Raw genomic sequence first — 27,357 nt, forward strand, 5'->3', positions numbered from 1 at the left:
CAGAGCCGACGATCGTCAGCGGCAGAGCAGGGCAGGCGCGCGGTCACTCAGGCCCGACGCCGATGCACCGGCTCTTGTTCCTTGGATTCAGTTCTATCGACGAACGCCCTCTTGGAAAAGCTGTGCAGAGATGTCTGCGTAGTAGCTCTTTCATTCTTCTCGTAGAGACGGGCTGGCAACGGATTGCATTCTGAACGGCTGCTGCAGCTTTCATGCACCGTTCTACGTGCGGGTCCTGTGCCTCAAGAAACCAGCAGTGTCTCCTCAAATAAATCAAATCCGCTTGCCATTTCCTGATCCTCTTCCGAGCGGTACCAGCTACATCCCTGCTGCTTTTACTGCTTCCGCGCAACCTGCACTTGGAATAAAGATTCTGCACTACTTCCAGTAAAACACACGAAAGCGCAACCGATTGTAGAGGACGGACAACGCTCGCCAGACACGAAAACCGACCTGTGATTGAGCATGTGAACGCACATGTACGTCTTTGAAAGTTCACACCTTGGGGGTTTGTGTTAGGGGACTTAAATACATACATATATACATATATATATATACACATATATATATACAGTGTGTGTGTGTGTGTGTGTGTGTGTGTGTGTGTTAGTCACTCACTCCTGTCCAAATCTTTGTGACCCATAGACTCCAGCTCACTAGGGTCCTCTGTCCATGGGATTCTCCAGGCAAGAATGCTGGAGTGAGTTGCCATGCCCTTCTCCATTATATATATATATATAATATATATACACATATAAAATCTCACTTACTATATGTAAATATATGCATATGTTTATATGTAACATTTTGTAAAATATATATTTTATAAATTATATACATATATATTTGCAAAATTTAGCAAGTTTTATTGAGTCCAAGGAACTATTAGATATGCCCATAGAAGATCTCATGAAGCACCTAAAACAACCCTGTAAAGTAGTTATTGGCTGTTGAAATGTTATGACTGCCACATAAGGTAGCATTACATATCAAAATTTAAACTTCCAGCTGAGTTTCATGTTTTCTAAGAATAATATATAATCAATTACAGTATGTAAGTTTCTAAGCATATGAACTGGGCCCCAGTAATAGATAAGGGAAGAGGATGGTTTATCTCTAGAGAAATTTCTCTAAAAAGCAATCCAGATAGATTTGGGTTTTTTTTAGACTGCAATCAATTCCAATGAATGTGAACTTAGAATTTTGATTATTGTTTGTTAGTTCTATTTTTTAAAAATTAAAATCATGCCCAAATTCTCAATTAACTTGAAGTCATTTAATATTTGCTTCCCATCTGTTACTCTCTCATTATGGGAGTCTAGGTTAGTGCTGGTTATCATTCCTTTGGACTTGAATTTCCTCTAACTTTTCCTATCATTTTTCAACAGAGAAGTCAAGGATCTGAGTGGACAGAAATGGCTGGGAACAACTTCACGGAGGTGACATTCTTCATCCTCTCTGGATTTGCAAATCACCCTGAACTACAAATCAGCCTCTTCATGATGTTTCTCTTTATGTATCTCTTCACTGTTTTGGGGAACCTTGGACTAATTCTGTTAATCAGAATCGACTCTCAGCTCCACACACCTATGTACTTTTTCCTTAGCAATTTAGCATTCATTGATGTATTTTATTCGTCTACTGTAACACCCAAGGCACTGCTAAATCTCCAGTCAATCCAGAAAACCATCTCCTCGTTGGCTGCTTTGTTCAGATGTACTTTTTTGTGGGTTTAGTGTGCAGTGAGTGCTTTCTCCTGGGGTCCATGGCCTATGACCGCTATGTAGCTATCTGCAATCCCTTACTGCATTCTGTGGTCATGTCCCAGAAGGTGTGCAGGGGGCTGGGAGTCATGCCTTATATGATCGGCTTCACCAATTCTCTGGTCTCCATCTGTGTGATCAGCAGGTTGGCATTCTGTGATGTCAGCATCAATCATTTTTTCTGTGACACCACAGCTCTTCTGGCCCTGTCCTGCGTGGATGCACTCAGCACAGAAATGGTGATCTTTGTTTTAGCTGGCTTCACCCTTCTTAGTTCTCTCTTCATCATCACCTTCACCTACATGGCCATCATCTCAGCCATCCTGCAGATCCGGTCTGCAGCAGGCAGACAGAAAGCCTTTTCCACCTGTGTGTCCCACATCATGGGGGTGACCATCTTCTATGGGTCCCTGATTTTCACGTATTTGCAGCCTGAGAACACATCCTCCTTGACCCAGGCACAGGTGGCGTCTGTATTCTACACCATTGTTATTCCCATGCTGAATCCGCTTATCTGTAGTTTGAGGAACAAAGATGTAAAAAATGCTCTTCTGAAAGCATTTCAAAAACTGTTTCCATGACAAATCTGTGCATGTTGCAATTAAAGCAAACCTGGAGTGTTTCAGAAATTCAATGGCTCAAAAATTTGGGAACTAGTGGAGTAATCCCCAAAAGAATAAGACAAAATAAATGGTAACAGAGTCATGAAATGCAGGAGGTGAATTATCACTTTATTTGTTGATATGGAATACTGGATCATCATGTAAGGAGTTCACTTCAGTACATAAATTATTCAGACTTAGACATGCCCAGATTTGTAAAACATCTGAATGGTGACTGAATCCCACCCTGATGTGATTATGCCATCACACTGCAAAATGTTGAAATACTATCAAATTGATTTTTCATAAGTTTTGACATGTTGTTTTCTCCACTATCAACAAGTTGAGAGTAGAAAATTGGTAGATTAAGAAATGATGACTCAAATATTATTAACAAGAAATGATTGCTGATTAACTGAGAGGAAGTGAAAGATTAGAAAAATAATAAAAGCAATTATAAATCTGTGGTTGGAAGGGAATGGTTAGGGTTAGAGTTATTAATTTTCATGAAGTGTAAACACAAGTGATAAGAAGACATTGGGTAATACAGAGAAATCTCTTGGTAATGTTCATTCATTTTGCTGTGAGAGTTAAAATTCTTACCATTTATCTATGAAACCTCATCTTATGAAGTAGAGAATATTTCAAAAACCACAGAGTTCCATTTCTTAACAAATACAATGTGCTTCCTTAAGTTCAAAGACTGAATAAACTGTGTGCATGTGTGTGTGTGTGTGTGTGTGTGTGTGTGTGTGTGGATTAATAAAGCACTGGCTATAGCACAATTCCTGAGGCATTTTGGAGGTATCTATAGAGATAGTGGCTCAGATTCTAAAGAGTCTGCCTGCAGTGAGGAGACCGGGGTTTGATCCCTATGTTGGGAAGATCCCCTGGAAAATAGAATGGCCACCCACTCCAGTATTCTTGCTGGAGAATTCCATGGACAGAGGAGCCTGGCAGCTACAGTCCGTGGTATCCCAAAGAATTGGACATGACTTAGCAACTGAGCACACTAGCACTCAAAAACTATTAGTTTTGTTGAAAATTCTATTTAAGAAATTATTTCAAAGACATCTGTCAGGGTCTGGGTGTGGGTTGGAAACAAATTTCTAGACATGAGGCAGAATGAGAGGGAAATAAAGTTTATTAGAGTGGGAGATGCTGTTAGAACAGTGGACCAGCTTAAAGGAGAACTGACCTTGAACAGGGGTCCTTAGTCCACTTTTATACCCAGGGTACAAGGGGTGGGGTAGGGGTCTGGCGGGTCATTTGCTGACTGGATGAGGCACGTATACTGAGCAGGGGGCAAATGCCTTCTCCCTACAGAGTAGGAGGGGAAACAGGTTATACTGCTCAGGAGGACCTGAAATCCATTAATAGTTACAACATGGGGCGGGAAGGACCATAAAAGTCTGGTGTTTCTGTTCCTGCATGCCAGGACCCTCCTTGGTTTTATCTGCTCTTTTGTCCTTGGTTCACCACAGCATCTTTTATTTATAAATATCTTTTCAAATCACGTTTTCCTTAGTGGTTAGGCCATGGAAATATACAGAATTATACATTGTATAGGTGATTTTAAGTAATTGAAATCAATTGATTAGGTATTGTTGAGAAATGTTGCTATTTGGAGCAAAGAAAGCTTTATTCTAAGGTTAAGTAAGGTGGATGTGGTGTTCATATTCAAAGGGCTTCCCAGGTGGCTAGTGGTAAAGAACTCGCCAGCTCATGCAGGAAACATAAGAGATGGGACTTCGATCTCTAGGTGGGGAAGATCCTCTAGAGGAAGGCATGGCAACCCACTACAGCATCCTTGTCTGGAAAATCCGATGGGCAGAGGAGCCGGCAGAATACATTTCATTACATCTCACAGAGTCAGACATGACTGAAGTGAGTTAGTACACATGCCCACATGTTCAAAAGACCCAAGCTCCCAGAGGATTTTCAAGGAAAAGTTTTACAGGCAAAATTTGCAGGGAGTTCTGCAGGATACGTGACCTTCCTCTGACTAGTTGGTGGTGAGGTCACAGGGTGGCGTTCCAGGGATCTGCCTTCTGGTTCCAACCAGTCTGGGGTCCCCGTTCTTGTGCTGAGCCTGAAGTTTCCATCCTCCACCTGGGTGGGGTCTTAGTTCCTGTAGAAGATCTCAGTGACAGGCACTGTTATGTACCTCCCTTGTGGAGGAAGCTGGACACTGGCCCATTACTACACTATTGTTTCTTTCCCCATGTGCTCACTGATCTAAACAGTTATTGTTTGAATATGCCCTTCAGAACTCAGGAAATGTCAAGGAGGATGAAAACCTTCTTTCTACAAATAAGAAACTGGGGACTAGAAACTGCATTTGTACCTGGGAGGGCCCCACAAGGTCCAGCTGGGTCTCAATCCCTCTTTTCTTTGATAATACTCAACTTTGTGGGGAACAGGTGCTGGACAAGGAAGGGAATAACATTTTGGATAGATATTAGCCATAAACTCAGCAGCAGAGCTTGGTTTTATGAGGACTTGGTATCAACATGATAAAATAAATGGTCATGGTCAAATAAATAAATATTCTGAAAGCATAATCCTAAACTTTAACAAAATGAGTTTCAACATTGGGACGTTACTGAGCAAGAACTTGCTTCTGGTAATTTTGCAATCACCATGGTTCTTGAGGTGACTTTACACTGAAAATAACTGAGGGTTTCTCAGTTGGTTTAACTCCCAAAGTTGTCTGTTGTCAAATAAGTTTACACTGGCATTTTAATTTCTAAAGATTCCTGTTTTAGCAGCACTATCTTTTCAGAAACACAATTGCCTTGCATCAAATGTATAACACATAAAAATGTAGCTTCTTTATCAATACCAATAAATTATTACCTGAAATTCTGGATGTATAGGCAAACTTAAGATTCACTTTTAAATCTACATAAACATTTATTTCATTATCATGAATCAGCATAAAATTTATAATAATATTGTAATCTGATATTTAGTCTACCCCCTTTTAGAGTCTTCTTCATCTTGGGCAAATAATCCTCAATGAAATATTTAATATTTGATGAACATTTCTGGAGGGGCAGAAATTACTTTGCTGACAAAGGATCATACAGTCAAAGCTATGCTTTTTCCAGTAGTCATGGAAAAAAGTAGTAGTAGTTATTTCCAGTAGTATGAATGTGAGAGTTGGACCGTAGAGAAGGCCCAAAACCAAATAATCGATGCTTTTGAACTTGGTGTTGAAGAAGACTCTTAAGAGTCTCCTGGACTGCAAGGAGATCAAACCAGTCAATCTTAAAGGAAATAATTCCTAAATATTCATTGGAAGGACTGATGCTGAAACTGAAGCTCTAATACTTTGGCCACCTGATGTGAAAAGCCTACTCATTAGAAAAGACCCTGATGCTGGGAAACATTGAAGGCAGGAGGCGAAGGGGACAAGAGAAGATGAGATGGTTGGATGGCATCATCAACTCAGTGGACATGAGAGCAAACTCCAGATGATGGTGAAGGATAGGGAAGCCTGGCATGCTACAGCCCTTGGGGTCACAAAGAGTTGATATGATTCAGTGACTGAACTGAACTCTGGAGGAAAGTTGGTCAAGGGGTATCAGTCAATGCATAAGGCATTTAATTATGGGATTTAAGAAAGGCTAGTATAAAATTGGTCACATTATATTGTGAAATTTTATAATTATGGGATTTAAAAAAGGCTAGTATAAAATTGGTCACATTATATTGTGAAATTTTAGTTATAAAATGCAGATGGATACTGACTATATAGTATAAGTATGCAAATATAGCAGAATACAATTAAGCATTCAATGAACAAAAATAGCTCATACATTCATCAAAATTTGAGTTTGATTATTTTCATATCATTTTTGAATTTTGTTATGTATTCATTTTATTTTTGTACATGCTATATTTTAGTATATGATGGTTATCTTTAGAAATCATTTTTTTACCACAAAACACACACATGCATAGAAGAACACAAGGGAATTTTTTGGAGATGATGGCTATGTTTAAAACCTTGAATGTGGTGATGGCATTTGGCTATGTGCAGATGTTCAAATTCATTAATCAGTATATAGTAAATGTGTATAAATCTTCCTGTATCAATGATGCTTCAGTAAAGCTTAAAAAATCAGTTCTGATCACTCCTAGAAAAATTTTCTTTTTCATATTTGGAGATTTCATTTTGTATCTAAAGGACATATTTACTCTTAGCATAGTGTCACACATATATTTAAATATAAAATTTCATTGTAAAAAATGTATCTTTCCATTCCTGATGGTTACAGTCATAGATTAATCATTTCTCTAGAAATAATTACTCTACTACCACAGGAATAAATTTAGAACATTACAAAGGAAAACTAAAGCATTGGACTCTTCATTGTGTGGCTCCTTAGGGAAAATGTGGCTCCAACTTTTCAGAGCTCAGCACAGCTGCATTTAGTCCTTGAAATCTTGTCCTTGGAGACATGCAAAGCAATCTTTGATGGAAATTGGTCCATAGGGATGACCAGATGTTGCATAATCACCAGTCCCCAGTATATGAGGTTCCCTGGAGTTACCAGAATGAGAGGCAAGGTGTATTCTACTCTGTATTCATACACAGTTAGACCCCTGATATTCTTTTTAGACACAACTTCCTGACAAATTTTACATTTGAACAGCAGTTTACAAAATTTCTACATTGATTTACTTTTCCCACAGAATAAACAAAATAACTAAAATTTAAAAAGAACTTATCAAAAAATATTATGTTACAGAAATTTTCAGCTGAAATGGTCTCTATATTTTATTTGTGAGGGAAACTTTGTCATACTTCTAGTCAGATAATATTGGAATAGTTGTTTTTCTACCAACTCTGGATGCTGGTAAGTATTATTCTGAAAATCAGAAAATTTTAGTTAGGTTCAAATAAAACAAGGACATTAGAGAAGCATGCATGCAGATATCATTTAACCTTACCCTAGGTACTCCCAGGACTTGTGGAAGATAACGTTGATGTAATCAGGGTCTGCAAGGAATGTGTGTATTTCAGAAATATAATTTTTTGTAGAAACTGTATTTTGAATATCAAGTTATGAAAACTCATATTTTTTGGAAATTAATGCTAATATGTGATTTACCATTTTAATACACCCTACTGAATTTCAAAGGTCAGATTTATATTTCATTAGTATTAAATAATATTGGAAAAAAAGAATTGTGCGTGATGTATTGAAACAATTCTTTCATCATTATTTTTTATCTAGCATTTGTTTTTCATGGTTGCTGAAATTAATTATGAATAAGAATTAGTATTATGGGCATACACTATGTGATTGATCTATCTTCATAGAATTACTGACACAACATGTACTAGCTCTGACTGTTGGTAAATTACCTAAATTATCTATGTACTTTTTTTCATCTAAAAGTGTGACTAATATTAATATCTATGGTATAATTTTCTCAATGGGATTAAAAGTTTAATAAAATGAAATGTTTAGAACACTACAAGGCTATTTCTAATTTTCCAATACAGTAGCTTTTAATATACTACATCTAAATGTCAATTTATACACATTTCTATATTTAGAAATCAAGTAAAGATTTTTCCCTTCATACTTGAGACAGCCCTCAATATTATCCCTTTTCAGAAAAAGCTAATATAAATATGCTTTGTTGTTCATAGAAACACAAATCTATTTTACAGTGATTCCTGGTAAGAACCAACTTTAATTGTTCAACAGTTTGAAGCATTAGAACACTATGGGCATAAGGAATATGACTCATGTGTCTGACTTCATCCTCATGGGACTGACAGACTCTGAAGAGATCCAGCTGGTTCTCTTCACCCTATTTCTCTTGATGTACCTGTTTACGGTGCTGGGCAATGCAGGAATGATGTTGATAATCTGCCTGGATCTCCAGCTTCACACACCCATGTATTTTTTCCTCAGTCACCTGTCATTTCTTGACCTCAGTTTCTCAACTGAGGTCACCCCTAAAACTTTAAACAACTTACTGACTTCCAACAAGCATATTTCATACCTGAACTGCTTCATCCAGATGAATTGTTTTGTCTTTGTGGGTGTCACTGAATGTGTTCTTCTCTCCTCCATGGCCTATGATCGCTATGCAGCCATCTGCAACCCTCTGCATTACCCCGTCGTCATGTCCACCAGATGCTGCTGCTCTCTTGTCTTTGGATCCTTCTTGATTGGCTTCATGGACACCTTTGTCAATGTGCTTTGCTTGAGCAAATTGTATTTCTGTGACTCCAATGTAATTTATCACTTTTTCTGCGATGCACCCCCAGTTTTAGCCCTGTCCTGCACAGACACACATGATATTGAAATCATAATATTCATTTTTGCTGGCTCCACCCTCGTGGTGTCTCTTATCACAATAGCTGTGTCCTATGTGTCCATCCTGTCCACTATCCTGAAAATTACTTCCACCTCAGGGAAGCAGAAAGCCTTCTCTACCTGCGCCTCCCATCTCCTGTCAGTCACCATCTTTTATGGCACTATGATTTTTACTTACGTAAAATCAAGTAAGTCCTACTCTTTGGGAAAGGATCAAGTAGTTTCTGTTTTTTATAGTATTGTCATTCCCATGCTGAATCCACTTATATACAGTCTTCGAAATAAAGAAGTAAAAAATGCTCTCAGCAGAGTCTTACTGAAGAGAAAAAGCTCGAAAAAATTAAAGTAACATTGATCCTAAACTTTTAAGCTCCTCTGTTTGTTTGTGCTTTTTTTTTTTTTTTTTTTTTTGTCCCTATAGTGCATTTCCTTGCTCTTTACCCAAAAACACATTGAACTATTTATTTACTTATTTATTCTATTGATCCATCTTTTGCTTGAATAAATACAATCTCAGGCCTTTCTAAGAATACAACTTAAGAAATCTACACTGTAATTGGAAACCATGAAACATGTTTAAACTATGGTCTCAATATCTATGTTTTTAAGGGCAACTTATTTGCAAAATGAAAAGTATAGTTGTCAGTTTTTGAAGGGTGCTGTACAAATTCCCATGCATAATCAAACTTTAGAGAATTTTATGATTGAAAAGAGTTCCATTTGGAAAAAATGATACCAGTTTCAGAAATCATTTCCTTTACTTGGTGGAGAAGCAAGAGAGCAGAGTGATTATGAGTACTTCGTTGAGAACCAAATGTTCAAGGATTTAGATTCCAAACCTTCTACACAATTACCTATAGAATGCTTTTAAAAAAATCACTGAAACTTTAAGTTTCAAGTTCATAAACTTCATAGATAAACAACAACTCCAGGTCAAAAGAGTTACTGTAAAGATTAAACCAGTTAATGGATGTTAACTTTTTAAGGCTAGATCATTGAAAAAGCAAGAAAGTTCCAGAAAAATGTCTATTTCTGCTTTATTGACTATGCCAAAGCCTTCGACTGTGTGGATCATAATAAACTGTGGAAAATTCTGAAAGAGATGGGAATACCAGACCACCTGACCTGCCTCTTGAGAAACCTGTATGCAGGTCACGAAGCAACAGTTAGAGCTGGACATGGAACAACAGACTGGTTCCAAATAGGAAAAGGAGTACATCAAGTCTGTATATTGTCACCCTGCTTATTTAACTTATATGCAGAGTACATCATGAGAAACGCTGGGCTGGAAGAAGTACAAGCTGGAATTAAGATTGCTGGGAGAAATATCAATAACCTCAGATATGTAGATGACACCACCCTTATGGCAGAAAGTGAAGAGGAACTAAAGAGCCTCTTGATGAAAGTGAAAGAGGAGAGTGAAAAAGTTGGCTTAAAGCTCAACATTCAGGAAACTAAGATCATGGCATCCAGTCCCATCACTTAATGGGAAATAGATGGGGAAACACTGGAAACAGTAGCTGACTTTATTTCTCTGGGCTCCAAAATCACTGCAGACGATAATTGCAGCCATGAAATTAAAAGATGCTTACTCCTTGGAAGGAAAGTTATGACCAACCTAGACAGTATATTGAAAAGCAGAGACATTACTTTGTCAACAAAGGTCCATCTAGTCAAGGCTATAGTTTTTCCAGTGGTCATGTATGGATGTGAGAGTTGGACTCTAAAGAAAGCTGAGTGCCAAAGAATTGATGCTTTTGAACTGTGGTGTTGGAGAGGACCCTTGAGAGTCCATTGAACTTCAAGGAGATCCAACCAGTCCATCCTAAAGGAGATCAGTCCTGGGTGTTCATTGGAAGGACTGATGTTGAAGCTGAAACTCCAATATTTGGCCACCTGATGTGAAGAGCTTACTCATTTGAAAAGATACTAATACTGGGAAAGATTGAGAGCAGGAGGAGAAGGGGACAACAGAGGATGAGATGGTTGGATAGCATCACCGACTCAATAGACATTGGTTTGGGTAGACTCCGGCAGTTGATGATGGACAAGGAGGTCTGGTGTGCTGCGATTCATGGGGTTGCAAAGAGTTGGACACTACCGAGCGACTGAACTGAATAAACATTGGCCATTACCATCAGAACATTCACATCCCTGTAGTATTTTCATTGCTCAATGCCTTTTTCTTAAGAAATATTCATGTGAAGATTTATGAATTAGCTTTGGTTGATTTAAAGGACAAACACACAAAAAAACTAAAGGAAAACAGCATTTCACAATTTTGCACTTAGAATGGAGTGTGTTAATATTGGAGATATTTGAAAAATTTAAGGAAATAGAAATGCCTAAGAAGTTATTCAGGGTTTTGTATGTGTTCTTCTAGATTGATAGTTTTTATTTATTTATTCATTTTAATTTGAGGCTAAGTACTTTACAATATTTTGGTGGTTTTTGCCATAATGGGACATGTATCAGCCATGGGTGTACATGTGTCCGCCATACTAAACCCCCCTCCCACTCCCCTCCCCATCCCATCCTTCAGGGTTGTCCCAGTGCCCGGCTTTGATGTCCTGTTGGTATGCATCAAATTTGGACTGGTGCTCTGTTTCACACATGGTGATATACATGGTTCAATGCTAGTCTCTCAAATCATCTCACCCTCACCTTCTCCCACAGAGCCCAAAAGTCTGTTCTTTACACATGTGTCTCTTTTGCTGTCTCGCATATAGGGTCATTGTTACCATCTTTCTAAATTCCACATATATACATTAATATCCTGTATTGTTGCTTTTCTTTCTGACTTACTTCACTCTGTATAATAGGTTCAAGTTTCATTCACCTCATTCAAACTGAGGTAAAAAAAAATGATAAAAGTGCATTGTTTTTAATAGCTGAGTAATATTTCATTGTGTATATATGCCACAGCTTTCTTATCCAGTCACCTGCCAATGGACATCTAGGTTGCTTCCAAGTCCTAGCTATTGTAAACAAATTGATAGTTTTAAATATATATAAGTGTGCGTGTGTTTGTGTGTGTATTATGTACATGAACAATATTCTTATCATTTCCTGTGTCCTTTTTTGAGGTTTTCTCTGTACACTTACAAGTTTAATCTTCGATTATTCCTCTATCATTGAAATCTAAAAGGACTGTGTTTGGTTTGTGGGAGAATCTAGATTCCCATTTTGCAGTGTTTTGGACATGAAATATTTGTAAGTTTATAAGTTAAAATTCTGCATGCAGTGTTATCACTTTTATGACTCCCAGAATATATCAATTCTATTTTATTAATATTTATTTTTTATTGATGCATAATTGTTTTGCAATGTTGTGTTACTTTCTGATGTACAACAAAGTGAATCAACTATATGTGTACATATATTCCTTCATGCTTGGATTGGAGTTCCCTTCCCAACTGAAAATATTTAATAAGGCTACCTTTTTGTTACAGGTCAATGAGCTTCAGTAAATGCTTCTTTGTTGAAATTCTGTGTATTTTAAAACATTACTGCCTTTCTGCTGATTTCCGTAGGTTTGATATGATTATTAAAAATAAATTATTAATCTAAATGCTTGGTTCATCTAATTTTTTTTTTTTTTAAGCAGAGGAAAGTTATAAAGCTAGCAATTTAAAAATGACTTCAGAACTCTGGTAATGCATAATCCTTAATCATTTAGAATACTAAAATTTCTTATATTTTAAAGCTTTTCTTATGCATAACCTTGAATTGCAATTTTAATTTTCCCTATTGAAAGCTTATTTCAGAACGTAATTTTTTTTTTATTTTCTAGGTATTTCATATTTCTTGTTTAAACTTTTGTAACTACATAGATCATTTTATTCAAACATCAGTGGTTATTAAAACATTTGTTATTTGAAATTTAGATTGCTTTCTATGTAAAACAATCTTTGATTTTTGTGAAATTTTTAAATGTTAAAAATAATATGCATAAGCATAAACTCTTTATTAGGAGATAATGTAAATGTAAATTGCTTGTATTAATTCAAAACTCTCAACAAATTCAAATGTTTTAAATGTGTATTGTTTCACCTACCTAATTTATTTTAATTATATTCCATTTTTACAAATTCTACTTGAGATTATTATGACTTATTTTTGCTCTGATATCCATGTTTTCTAGACTCTTTATTTACAGCAATTGGTATTTATTTTTGCTTGCATTTGTTCAATAATATACTTTTTTACTCCTCTCTCATCTTTCAGAAGCATAATCCTTTTTCTTATATTTCTGGGCATTTTTCATTTTTCTAGTCTTTTGACAAGCTATATTTTTACCTTGTTTTCAGTATAAAGGTGATCGCTTCTCGGCCTTTTGGCCAAGATCAGGTGTAGTATCAAGATAAAGGTGATGCATTTATGCAGTGGAGTGCAGAAGCCATCATAAACAGCTGAGTTTAATTTTTATTCATTATAATGTGTTTCCCTAAGATCAAAGAGTTGATAATTTTTTAATGTGTGTGTGTGTGTGTGTGTGTAGAAACATGAAGTACCTTAGCATAGCATAATTCCTAAGCCATTTTGGAGGTATATTTAGAGATTGTCATTTCTCCAAATCAGGCAGAAAAACCTCATTAAGTCGATGGTATTAAAAATGAAACTTTTTTTAATTTATTTTTATTGGTTGGAGGCTAATTATTTTACAATATTGTAGTGGTTTTTGCCATACATTGACATGAATCAGCCATGGATTTACATGTGTTCCCCATCCTGAGCCCCCCTCCCACCTCCCTCCCCATCCCATCCCTCTGGGTCTTCCCAGTGCACCAGCCCTGAGCACTTGTCTCATGCATCCAACCTGGACTGGCGATCTGTTTCACATTTGATAATATACATGTTTTGATGCTGTTCTCTCAGATCACCCCACCCTCGCCTTCTCCCATAGAGTCCAAAAGTCTGTTCTATACATCTGTGTCTCTTTTTCTGTCTTGCATATAGGGTTATCATTACCATCTTTCTAAATTTTTGCTTTTACTTTTCCTTGAAAAGAGACTTGAACATCAACCCAGTTTAATGTACTCTTCCCAGCACTGTTACAAAATGGCCTCTGGAAAAGATGAAATCCCCATAGCTGCCTTCACTGTGCATGAATCATTGAGAAGTAATGAAACAAATTGAGCAGTCAAAACATTTATTGAAAGGAACCAAAGATTAATTTCATGAAGTTCTTTTAGGAGAAAATACATGTATTTAAAATATTTATCTCTCTCTTCAACAAGATTGTAAGCTCTACGAGAAAAATTTGTTTAGTCATAGTTTTTCTCTCCCCAGCATGGAACAAATGTGGCACATATGCAGCATATAAGTAAATGCTTTCTTTGCTTTTTTGGCTTGTGGAAACATAGTGATGAATTCATTAAGGTTAAGAATTCTATCTTATTCATGTTTATATCTTGCCTGGTATTTAGTCAATCCTGTGCATATCAGCACTCAAAAAACATTAATTGAAAATTCTATTTCTAGAATTCTTTCAAAAACATCGCTTACTTGTATATTAAAAATGGCATAGTGATTAATAGATTTCTTTCCAAATGATTTTTTTCTTTAATGGTTAGGATAAGGAAACGAGTGTATGTAGATTTATACTTTGTTGATGTGTTTTGTAATCATCGCAGTCAACTGGTTAGGGCTTCTCATATATCTTACATATATCACAAACCAACCTCCTGCAGAAATAAACAGTCTTCAGTCTTGGGGCTAGCTGAAGACAATTCATGTGAAAGGATGTGTGTGTGTGCACAATGTATACATTTTGTTTTAAAATTTTAATTTTCTTCTCTGATCTACATTACTGATATCTGACTCCTGAAAACTTCACTTTACAATGTGATTTTACATTATAAACTATTGCAAGTGACAGCTGATGAGATATACTATATATTATTTTACAGACTTATTAAGTCTGTCTTAACAACTCATCACTCATTCCCTTTCTTAAACCTACATACATTTTTCCTTCTAAGCACAATATCAGATTCAGATGATTGCTTTCATTATATTTCACCAACATCACAGAAAATTATTAAACTGATATTTCCCTTTATTTTTTCTCTATCAAAGCTTTTCACTTATGCACTATAACTAAAATATTCAAATTTTTATAATTGTGTGAAAAATGACAGCTGTTGAAATTTATTTATATTTACCTACATTTTCCTTGGTTCTAATTTTATGTATTTGCACTTGCACTTGTATGTATTCTGTAGATCATTTCAGGCCTTTATATTTATTTAGTATTAATAAAGTTATATATCAAATTGCTATTTTTTATGTTTTAATATTTCCTTGTTAATCTCTCTCTAAGAGCAGAAACATACCACAATTTTCCAGTTAATCATAAAATGCAGAAATATCTTTTACATGTCGAGTTATGATTAAATGTCCATATGTATACATATTTTGATATACACCTCAAATTTATCCTTGGTGACCTCTCCTCATTCTCTCTTTGAACTGTTCTATCTGTGCAGTCCCTCAAAACCTCTAATATACATCTTTCCAGAATGGGCCAAGTGAGTATTACTAGGTCCTAGAGAATAAACAATAAATTCAGCCTGAAAGGGAACAGAATTTTCAATGCCAATGGATGCTTCCTAGGCTCAAGGATTATCTGGTTATTTAAAAAAATAAAAATAAAACAGTAGACACAGAAGATGTTCTGGACATTGAATAGAAGTTATCCTTTTGTAGGAAGCATTTACATTTAAAGGGGAAATGTCCATGTAGCTCAGAGGGTAAAGAATCTGCCTGAAATAAAGGAGACCTGGGTTCAATCCCTGGGTGGGGAAGATCCCTTGGAGAAGGAAATGGCAACCCACTCCAGTATTCTTGCCTGGAGAATCCAAATGAACAGAGGAGCCTGATGGACTACAATCCAATCCATGGGGTTGCAAAGAGTTGGACACAACTGAATGACTAACACTAGTACTCTCCCTGGTGGCTGAGACAGTAAAGAATCTGCCTGCAACGCAGGAGACCTGGTTTTGATCCCTAGTCTGGGAGGATCCCCTGGAGAAGGGGATGGCTACCCACTCCAGTATTCTTGCCTGGAGAATCCCATGGACGGAGGAGCCTGGCGGGCTACATACAGTCCATGAGCTCACAAAGACTCACAAAGAGTCCAACATGACTGAGTGACTATCACTTTCACTTTGTCTCCCTTTATGTACCAGGAAGAGAAAGATGGTTAAGTCTCTATTCAGTGAAGAAGGAGTGAAACTGAGTCTGCATTAACAACTGTACTCTTGGTTACTATTCTTTCCCTGGCTCCCACCCTCCCACATCTTCTTTTATCTTTAGCTGGAGATGGTATTTAAGGTAGTGGCTTGGACTCTTTTTGGAGAATTACTCAGTTTTCTTGGGTGTCTCCCATGTATAAAGGGGGTATACATGTTACTAAATTTCTATTTGTTTTTATTCTGGTCATCTGTTTTTCATTACAAGGAGGTGGGTTTCAGCTAAAAATCTGAACGGGCAGAGTGAAAATTATTTTTTGTTTCCCACAAATCTCATAAAGTAGGTGAAAAGTGATACAACTTAGATAACAATGAATGAATTAAAAAACAAAAAAGATAATTAAATAATATTTATCCAAAAAGACAGAGGAGCCTGGTGAGCAGTCCATAGAGTTGCAAAGAGTTTGACATGAATAAAGGGATTAAGCAGCAGCAGCAGCAGCATCCAAAGAGAAAAACAGAAACATTCTTTCATTAATTAAAGAAGAAAGGAAAAAAAAAAAAAAAAAAAACCCAAGAGAGAAAGGAATGTATGTGGATGGCATAGCTAAAACTAATAAATTAGAGAATGAAACTATATCATATTAAATCAAGAGAGATTTTTTTTTTTTAAATCTATGATCAGACTTTGGTTTCTGCTACTATACAATAAATGATATAATAATAGCCCCAAATCATAAAAAAAATTGAACATAATCAAGATAAATTTCAATGATGGGAAAATATTAAGCAAGTGACTTGCTCCTGGTAACTTTTTAGTCACCAAACTATAATCACACATTTATAGTCAAAATTATAGTCACAAAATTATAGTCACCAAAAGCTACAGGGAAGCTCCTGTAGCTCAGATGGTAAAAAAAATCTGCCTGCAACGCTCTAGACCTGGTTCAATCCCCAGGTCGGGAAGATTCCCTGGAGAAGGGCATGGCTACCCACTCCTGTCTCGCCTGGAGAATTACAAGGACATAGAAACCTGGTAGGCTATATAGTCCATGGGGCTGCAAAGAGTTGGACACAACTAAGTGACTAATGCTAATATTATGGTTGTTGATGTGGCTTTTACATCGAAAATTACCATTTACTTCTTATTTGACTTAACTCTCCAAGTTACCTATCATCAAGTAAGTTTATTCTGGCTTTTTAATCTCAAAGAAGACTGGATTCCCTGGTGGCTCAGAGGGTAGAGTCTGCCTGCAATGCGGGAGCCCTGAGTTTGATCACTGGGTCCAGAAGATCCTCTGGAGAAGAAAATGGCAACCACTCCTGTATTCTTGCCTGAGAAATCCCACGGATGGAGGAGCCTGGTGGGCTACAGTCCATAGGGTCTCAAAGAGTTGGACTTTCAGTGAAAAATTAATTGGTCACTCCAAGAAAGAAATGGAAAATTTTATTCAAGTCGAGGATTATAACCTGAGGACAACTCCTCAGAAATCTCCAAGAACTGTTCTGCCCATTAGAAGTCAAGACAGTTACATAAGTTTTGAGACAGAGACATGTACATTAAATGATGTATATTTGACAGTGGATACAATCTAGATCTAAGCAATAATGGGTCATGGTGCACGTGGAAGTGTTGGTTGCTCAGTTGAGTCTTACTCGTTACGACCCCATGGACTGCAGCCCACCAGGCTCCAGAATACTGGACTGGGTTGCCATTTCCTCTTCCAGGGAACCTTCCAGACCCAGGGATTGAACCCAGATCTCCCGCATTGAAGGCGGATTCTTTACCATCTGAGCCACCAGGGAAGTCATGGGTCATAGTGGTCCCATATGAGATCAAGAAGGAAGATCTTAAGGAGTTGCTCTGTTGATGCTAGAAACGTGTTGCTCTTTAAGGCTGAGTAGGTGTTTCTGTTGATGGTGGAGGCTTGGCCAATGCATAATGCAGATACACAATGCACAGGAGAGGGGAGAGAGGAGGTGAAAGGTCAGAGCAAAGTTTTTATTTACAATTTTTCTTATCTCATCACAAAATATGAATTTTATTTCACACCCGTTCTAGCAGAATGAAGTTTGGGTGAGTATAATTGCTCTTCCAAAATTCATTAAAAGTACAATAAATGCACACTTTTTTCCTTTTTTCCAAACAAATTATCCCCTGAAATTCTGGAGTATGACCAGAGTTTCCAGTAAGAGTCACTTTTAAATTTATATGAAAATTGGTTTAATTATCATGAATTAATGAAAGATTCATAAGAGTATTTTAATCTAATTAGTCTATACCTTTTTATAGTCTTTTTTTGTTGTCTCATCTTGGATGAGTAATATTCAATAAAATTCTTAACATCTGAAGAAAACTTCACTAGAATAAAGTTGGTTATGGGGTATCAGTTAATACATTAAATGTGAAATTATTGGTTTTATGAGAGGCTAGAATAACATTGGTCATAGTATGTTATGAAATGTAAATTATCAAATAAGGGCAGATAGTGAACACCCAGTATGATAATAATTATGAAATTATACAGGTATGCAAACAAGCTTTCTATTAAAAAAAATCATCCTGAGAAATTTATCAAAATGTTACAAAAGTTTTGAAAATTTTCACATCATTCTTTCAATTTTCTTAAATTCTCAATTTGTTTCTAATGAAAATGCCTACTCCCATAATAGTGTCACACGATTAAATATAAAAGACTCATTGTGAATATGTATCACTCTTTCCCTGAAAGTTTCAGGCATAGAGTAAGTAAGTATTTTTCTATAAATAGTTTCTCTACCACCCAGGGAAATATTTAGAGCATCACACAGGAAGACCAAACCATTAGGCCTTCCACTGTGCATCTTGGAAAGGAAGACATCTAATTTCTCATGACCTAGCATACCTGCATTAGTCCTTGAAGGCATGCCAATTCCCTTTTGCCCTTGGAGATATGCCAAGAATTCTTCCTTGGAAACTGGTCCACAGGGATGACCAAATGTTGCAATCATCAATCCCCAGTATGTGAAGTGCCCTGGAATTATTAGGACAAGAGGCAAGGCATATGCTGCTCTGCTTCTGATATTCATTTTAGACATAAATTCCTGGCAGATGTTACATTTGATCAGGAACTTAACAAACTTTCTAGGTTGATTAATTTTTCCCTCAGAATAAAACAAAATGACTGCACTAAAACTTAAAAAGAATTTATCTCAAAGAAAAAATATTATATTACAGAAATTTTCAGCTGAAAGGGTCTTCATACTTTGTGAGCAAATGTTGAAGCTGACATTCTTCTGGACAGATAATATAGAAGAAAAGTGTTTTTTTAATCAACCTTGCCTCCCGGTAAGCATTATTCTCAAAATTGGGAGGTTTTAGTTGAAATTAAATAAAGTAAGGATAATATCAGAAGAGTATGCATGCAAATATCATTTTATATATCTTTGCCTTCAGTAGCGCCAGGACTGACAGACCCAGAAATATAGAGTTGTTATGATCATGGTATTTCAGCAATTTAAAAACATAATTTTGGAAGAAATTTGATTTTAAATGGCCAGGTTATGATAAGTTTGTGTCTTTTGGAAATCAATACTAAGTATGTGGTCAAGCCACTAAAGTCCAAAGGTTGAAAGTTATTTTTCATTAGTATTAAATAATATTGGGGAAAATACTAGAGCATAGTATATTAAAAATATTCTACTATGATTGTTTATTATATATATAGCATTTTAATAGGCATATTTGAAATTAACTATGACAGGAATATTATGGACATGCTCTATGGAGTCAATTTATCTTGGTAGAAATACAGAGCCAACATCTAATAGTTGTAACTATGGATACATTACACAAATTATGTTCCCTTTTCTCATATGAAAAATGTGGCTAATAATGCTATAGTATAATAATCTCATGGTCATTATATGCATTAATAAAGGGAAACATTTAGAACTGTGTCAGGACTATACAAATTATTCAATATACTACCTTTTGTTGTATTCAAATATCAATTTGCGTCTTTTCCTATATTTGGGAATCAAATTATTATTTTTTTCTTTGTACACAGTCCAAACTTCATTATCACCAATTCTAAGAAACATTCAGTTCAGTTCAGTACAGTTGCTCAGTCGTGTCCAACTCTGCGACTCCATGAATCGCAGCATGCCAGGCCTCCCTGTCTGCCGGGGTCCAGCCCCAGCAGGATCCAGGGGAACCCTCAGGATGAACGGCGTCGGCGAGAGAGAGACACGTAGGATCGGCCTTGATAGGGCCAAGTCTGCTAGGGAGAGAGAGAGAGAGAAAGGAAGAAAGAGACCAGACCAGGAAGGTGCGGCAGAGTCTGGCAGTTGCTTTATTTTTCACCATCGCCTTTATACCCTAAGTCGGTACATTTCTAAGGGGCAGATAAGCACACAGACTTAGTTTAACATTACATCAGCTTGTCCTTCATGAAACCAGGTGTGCTCTGTATATTTTTGTTTATGAGAGTCTTTTCCCATAGATTTTTTGTACATTATCTTCTGGCCTTGAGCTTAGCAGAAAACAGAAAAGTGGCAGTCTCATGGTACAGCAGGTTGTAACATAATAGAAATACAATCCTGTTAACATAAAAGACAGTCTTTTTGCAGAAATTCTCAGCTAAATTTATCTAAAAAGTTTAGCACACAAAGAGTCTGCGGCTCTGGAGAGGCAGCCCCTGTTTAGCACTCTTGGTTAAAATTAACAATTATCTTATTGTTTTTACACTAAGGCTAAGCTCTTATTTTTCTAGATCTCCAACTATATTAACAATAGTTTCCACTGCACAACCTCAGCACATTAACATCAATCAAACGTTGATCTAATAACCACTTTTAAAACAATATTTTTTTGTATTTTCTAATAGGGCTTCCTCACCCCCCAAAGGGCTCTGTGCCTATTAGGGCCTTTTTAATGGTTAATCTCTATGTATAATATCTTTTGGCTTTCAGGCGTATTGGCAATTTATGGCTTGCACCTGGTGCAACTTTTAGCAACTTCAGTAGCCGACCCTGTCTTTTTTGTGGTTAATCTATTTTCTTTCTATTAGGTGTCATCTCTATGGGAACTAGATAGGATTACATTTTTACAGAACAGAAATGCAAAGGATTGCAAAAACAGCAGATATGGCACAAAACAGGGTCTTAGTCTAAAAGTTAACCACCTGCAATAAGTCACCAGCTAATCTCTATCTAAACTATTTTCTATTAGGCACATTTGTGGCTATCAGATTTGTGGAGCTTTTCTCACCCCGCGAAGGGACCTATGCTTAATAATTTCTTTTGTTAGCATACTGTGCTTAGGATGTTTAGAACAATCATGAGCATTTTGTGCAATGAGAGCACATATTTATCAAACAAGCCAGAATGCCAGCAAAAGGGCTTGAATTGAAGCATTTCCTTCATCCCTGGCACCTTCATAGGGGACCAGCATCCAGAAGATTTATTAATTAGGGTTTTAAGTTGGTCCTCAATCAGTGAAAGAGGAGCAGGAGAGCTCTCGGCAGGCAACACAAGAATCCGCAGCAGGGCAAACAAGAACAACAGCAGAAAAGGGGGGAGGATACAGGGTGGGGTAGAGGCCGAGGCAACCTGGAGGGTCCCTTATCCTAGACTTGTCAGGTTCTTTCCTCATGACCTCGTCATGGATGGGGTCCCGGATGGCCTTGCCGGCCCGGTATTTTCTTCATGACCTGGTCACGGGCGGGACCCCCCATAACGGCTCCCAACACCTGTCCATCACCAACTCCCAGAGTTTACTCAAACTTATGTCCATCGTGTTGGTGATGCCATCCAGCCATCTCAACTTCTGTCATCCCCTTCTCCTCCTGCCCTCAATCGCTTCCAGCATCAGGGTCTTTTCCAATGAGTCAACTCTTCATGTGAGATGGCCAAAGTACTGGAGTTTCAGCTTCAGCATCGGTCCTTCCAATGAACACCCAGGACTGATCTCCTTGAGGATGGACTGGTTGGATTGCCTTGCAGTCCAAGGGACTCTCAAGGGGCTTCTCCAACACCACAGTTCAAAAGCATCGATTCATCCATGCTCAGCTTTCTTCACAGTCCAACTTTCACATCCATACATGACCACTGGAAAAACTATAGCCTTGTTGAGATGGACCTTTGCTGGCAAAGTAATCTCTCTACTTTTTAATATGCTATGTAGGTTGGTCATAACTTTCCTTCCTAGGAGTAAGCATCTTTTAATGTCATGACTGCAATCACCATCTTCAGTGATTTGGAGCCCCAAAAAATAAAGTCTGAAACTGTTTCCACTGTTTCCCCATCTATTTCCCATGAAGTGATGGGGCCAGATGGCATGATTTAGTTTTCTGAATATTGAACTTTAAGCCAACTTTTTCACTCTCCTCTTTCACTTTCATCAAGAGGCTTTTTAGTTCCTCTTTACTTTCTGCCATAAGGGTGGTATCATCTGCATATCTGAGGTTATTGATATTTCTCCCGGCAATCTTGATTCCAGCTTGTGCTTCTTCCAGCCCAGTGTTTCTCATGATGTACACTGCATATAAGTTAAATAAGCAGGGTGACAATATACAGCCTTGATGTACTCCTTTTCCTATTTGGAACCAGTCTGTTGTTCCATGTCCAGTTCTAACTGTTGCTTCCTGACCTGCATACAGGTTTCTCAAGAGGCAGGTCAGGTGGTCTGGTATTCCCATCTCTTTCAGAATTTTCCATAGTTTATTGTGATCCACACAGTCAAAGGCTTTGGCATTCAATAAAGCAGAAATAGATGTTTTTCTGGAACTTTCTTGCTTTTTAGATGATCCAGCAGATGTTGGCAATTTGATCTCTGGTTCCTCTGCCTTTTCTAAAACAAGCTTGAACATCTGGAAGTTCACAGTTCACCTGTTGCTGAAGCCTGGCTTGGAGAATTTTGAGCATTACTTTACTAGTGTGTGAGATGTTGTGCAGTAGTCTGAGCATTCTTTGGCATTGCCTTTCTTAGGAATTGGAATGAAAACTGACCTTTTCCAGTCCTGTGGCCACTGCTGAGTTTTCCAAATTTCCTGGCATATTGAGTGCAGCACTTTCACAGCATCATCTTTCAGGTTTTGAAATAGCTCAACTGGAATTCCATCACCTCCACTAGCTTTGTTTGTAGTGATGCTTCCTAAGGCCCACTAGACTTCACATTCCAGGATGTCTGGCTCTAGGTGAGTGATCACACCATCATGATTATCTCAGTCGTGAAGATTTTTTTTGTACAGTTCCTCTGTGTATTCTTGCCACCTCTTCTTAATATTTTCTGCTTCTGTTAAGTCCATCCCATTTCTGTCCTTTATAGTGCCCATCTTTGCATGAAATGTTCCCTTGGTATCTCTAATTTTCTTGAAGAGATCTCTAGTCTTTCCCATTCTGTTGTTTTCCTCTATTTATTTGCACTGATCACTGAGGAATGCTTTCTTATTTCTCTTTGCTATTCTTTGGAACTCTGCATTCAAATGGGAATATCTTTGCTTTTGTACTTTGCTTTTCGCTTCTCTTCTTTTCACAACTATTTGTAAGATCTCCTCAGGAAGCCATTTTGCTTTTTTTTGCATTATTAAAGAAATATAAATATGTCATGACATATATCGCAACACAAACATTTTTCAAGTAATTTCTGATAAGTTTCAACTTTGATATCTTAACAGTTTGGTGCATTTGAACACTATGGGCAGAAGGAATGTCACTCATGTGTCTGACTTCATCCTCATGGGACTGACAGACTCTGTAGAGATCCAGCTGGTCCTCTTCACCCTCTTCCTCCTGATATACCTGATCACTGTGCTGGGCAATGTGGGGGTGATCCTGATAATCCGCCTGGACCCCCAGCTTCACACACCCATGTACTTTTTCCTCAGTCACTTGTCATTTCTTGACCTCAGTTACTCAAGTGTCATCACCCCTAAAACCTTAGACAACTTACTGAATTCCACCAAGAACATTTCATACCTGAACTGCTTCATCCAGATGAGTTGTTTTATATTCTTGGGTGGGACTGAATGTTTCCTTCTCTCCTCCATGGCCTATGATCGCTATGTAGCCATCTGCAACCCTCTGCATTACCCCATCGTTATGTCCACCAGGAGATGCTGCTCTTTTGTCTTTGGATCTTATTGGTTTGGCTTTACAGATTCCTTTGTCAATGTGCTTTGCATGAACAAATTGCATTTCTGTGACTCCAATGTAATCTATCACTTTTTCTGTGATATACCCCCAGTTTTAGATCTGTCCTGCACAGACACACATGATATTGAAATCACAATATCCATTTTTGCTGGCTCCACCCTCGTGGTGTCTCTTATCACAATAGCTGTGTCCTATGTGTCCATCCTGTCCACTATCCTAAAAATTACTTCCACTTCAGGGAAGCAGAAAGCCTTCTCTACCTGCGCCTCCCATCTCCTGGGAGTCACCATCTTCTACAGCACTATGGTTTTCACTTACTTAAAACCAAGAAAGTCCTACTCCTTGGGAAAGGATCAAGTGGCTTCTCTTTTTTATACTATTGTCATCCCCATGCTGAATCCCCTCATTTACAGTCTTAGAAACAAAGAAGTAAAAAATGCTGTCAGTAGGGTCATTCAGAAAAGAAAGGCTTCCAAGCAATTAAAATAACAGTGATGATGAAATTTTAAGCTATTATTTTTTCTTCTTCCCTCTATGGCATTTCCTTCCTCTTTCTCCAGAAATGAATTGAAGACTTTACTTGTTCTTTATTTATTCATTTATTCTGTAGAATTATCTTTTGCTTGACCAAATATTTTCTTGGATATTTTTTAGAACATGCCTTTAGAAATCTACATGATAATTGGAAACACTGACACATGTTAAATCAATGGTTCAAATGTATCTGTTTTTAAGGGTAACTGATTAGCAAAATAAAAATTATATTTACCATCTTTTAAAGTATATCATGCAGATTCAGAGAATTCTATGATGGAAAAAAGCTTCATTTGGGGAACTATGATAACAGTTTTATAAATTATTTCATTTACATTGTGGAAAAGCAGTATGCCAGAGTGCTCTTGTTTTTGAACCAAACACTCCAGACATTTGATTCTAGATCTGCAATTCTTTCCACCGTGTAACTCTTAAATAAAGCATTTCCTCAATCAGACATAATAAATTATGTTTCCAGGTCCATAGAGTTTGTATAAAGATTAAATCATATAGCTGATTAAGTGTTTAAGGTAGTACTACTAAAGGCAGACCATTATCATTAGAACACTCTTATTTCTTCATTATTTTTAATGCATGGTGTCTTATTCTTACAGAATATTCTCTTGTTTGTAAAAAATTACTTTTGGTTCATTTAAAGGACAAACACACAAACAGCTAAGAAAAAACTCAGCACCTCACAGGTTTGGATTTAAAATGGTACCTGTCAATATTGCAGAAAACTTGAAAAATGTTGAAAACGTAAGGAAATAGAAATGCCCTAAAAACTAACAACTTTGTATGGTTTCTTCTAGATTGATAGCTCTGTGTGTGTGTGTGTGTGTGTGTGTGTGTGTGTATACATACTATATGCAAGAACAATACTTCTGTCATTTCACATGTGCCTTTTTGCAGTTTACTGTGTACACTACCAAGATTAACCTTTGACTATTTCTTTGTAATGAAGTCTAAGATGAATGTGCTTTTGATACATGGGAAAGATTTAGACTTTCATTTTGCAATTCTTTGGATATGAAGTGTTTGTAAATTCAAGTTAAAATCTGCAAACAGCTATATCTCTTTGGTGACTATCTGAAAATATTAAAAAAAAAAAAAATCCTTCCTTTCTATGATGTGTCAACAAGCTTCAGTAAATTGCTTTTTAATTGAAAGTCTGTGTATTTTAAATCATAATTGCCTTCTCCTGATTTCTACAGATTTGTTATGGTCATTAAAAAATTAAATTTATTAAATTAAATGCCTAACTCATTTGTTTTAAATTGCTTAACAGAGATAAGCGGTTAGGTTCAGTTCAGTCGCTGAGTCATTTCTGACTCTTTGTGACCCCATGGACTGCAGCACGCCAGGCCTCCCTGTCCATCACCAACACGCAGAGTCCACCAAACCCATGTCCATTCAGTTGGTGATGCCATCCAGCCATCTCATCCTCTGTCATCCCCTTCTCCTACTGCCCTCAATCCCTCCCAGCATCAGGGTCTTTTAAATGAGTCAGCTCTTCGTATCAGGTAGCCAAAGTACTGGAGCTTCAGCTTCAACATCAGTCATTCCAATGAACACCCAGGACTGGGCTCCTTTAGGATGGAATAATTGGATCTCCTTGCAGTCCAAGGGACTCTCAAGAGTCTTCTCCAACATCACAGTTCAAAAGCATCAATTCTTCAGTGCTCAGCTATCTTTAAAGTCCAACTCTCACATCCATACATGACCACTGGAAAAACCATAGCCTTGATGAGACGGACCTTTGTTGACAAAGTAATGTCTCTGCATTTTAATATGTTGTCTAGTTTGGTCATAACTTTTCTTCCAAGAAGTAAGCATCCTTTAATTTCTTGGCTGCAATCACCATCTGCAGTGATGTGGAGCCCCCAAAATAAAGTCAGCCATTGTTTCCACTATTTCCCCATCTATTTGCCATGAAATGATGGGGCGGGATGCCATGATCTTAGTTTTCTGAATGTTGATCTCTAAGCCAACTTTTTCACTCTCCTCTTTCACGTTCATCAAGAGGCTTTTTAGTTCTTCTTCACTTTCTGCCTTAAGGATGGTGTCATCTACATATCTGGGGTTATTGATATTTCTCCCGGCAATCTTGATTCCAGCTTGTGCTTCCTCCAGCCTAGCGTTTCTCATGATGTACTCTGTATATAAGTTCAGTAAGCAGTGTGACAATATTCAGCCTTGACATACTCCTTTTCCTATTTGGAACCAGTCTGTTGTTCCAGGTCCAGTTCTAATTTTTGTTTCTTGAACTGCATAGAGGTTTCTCAAGAGGCAGGTCAGGTGGTCTGGTATTCCCATCTCTTTCAGAATTTTCCACAGTTTATTGTGATCCACACAGTCAAAGGCTTTGGCATAGTCAATAAAGCAGAAATAGATGTTTTTCTGGAACTCTCTTGCTTTTCAACAATCCAACGTATATTGGAAATTTGATCTCTGGTTCCTCTGACTTTTAAAACCAGCTTGAACATCTGGAAGGTCACGGTTCACGTATTGCTAAAGCCTGGCTTGGAAAATTTTGATCATTTCTTTACTAGCCTGTGAGATGAATGCAATTGTGTGGTAGTTTGAGCATTCTTTGTTGTTACCTTTCTTTGGGATTGGAATGAAAACTGACCTTTTTCAGTCCCGTGGCCACTGCTGAATTTTCCAGATTTGCTCACATATTGAGTGCAACACTTTCACAGCATCATCTTCAAGGATATGAAATAGCTCAACTGGAATTCCATCACCCCCACTAGCTTTGTTTTTGGTGATGCTTCCT

General features: G+C 37.3%; 3 protein-coding genes and 1 pseudogene across 3 annotated transcripts; all 4 read left to right on the forward strand.

The window, feature by feature from the left end:
• Positions 1 to 1,415: 1,415 nt before the first annotated feature.
• LOC133056260 (olfactory receptor 8I2-like) lies at positions 1,416 to 2,344 on the forward strand. The gene is given in 2 exon segments (XM_061141409.1): positions 1,416 to 1,692; positions 1,695 to 2,344. Coding segments are annotated over 2 exon segments (927 nt in total).
• Positions 2,345 to 8,113: 5,769 nt separating this feature from the next.
• On the forward strand, positions 8,114 to 9,061 carry LOC133056268 (olfactory receptor 8H3-like). The gene has a single exon (XM_061141422.1). The coding sequence runs from the start codon at positions 8,114 to 8,116 to the stop codon at positions 9,059 to 9,061; it is 948 nt and encodes a 315-aa protein (XP_060997405.1).
• A 3,971-nt stretch (positions 9,062 to 13,032) lies between these two features.
• LOC133065017 (U2 spliceosomal RNA) lies at positions 13,033 to 13,263 on the forward strand (annotated as a pseudogene).
• Positions 13,264 to 23,585: 10,322 nt separating this feature from the next.
• On the forward strand, positions 23,586 to 24,533 carry LOC133056271 (olfactory receptor 8H1-like). The gene has a single exon (XM_061141435.1). It carries the CDS (start codon positions 23,586 to 23,588, stop codon positions 24,531 to 24,533), a length of 948 nt encoding a protein of 315 aa, XP_060997418.1.
• The last annotated feature ends 2,824 nt before the right edge of the window (positions 24,534 to 27,357 follow it).

The sequence above is a fragment of the Dama dama genome, chromosome 1 (assembly GCF_033118175.1).
Source record: "Dama dama isolate Ldn47 chromosome 1, ASM3311817v1, whole genome shotgun sequence".
NCBI classification, from domain to species: domain Eukaryota; kingdom Metazoa; phylum Chordata; class Mammalia; order Artiodactyla; family Cervidae; genus Dama; species Dama dama.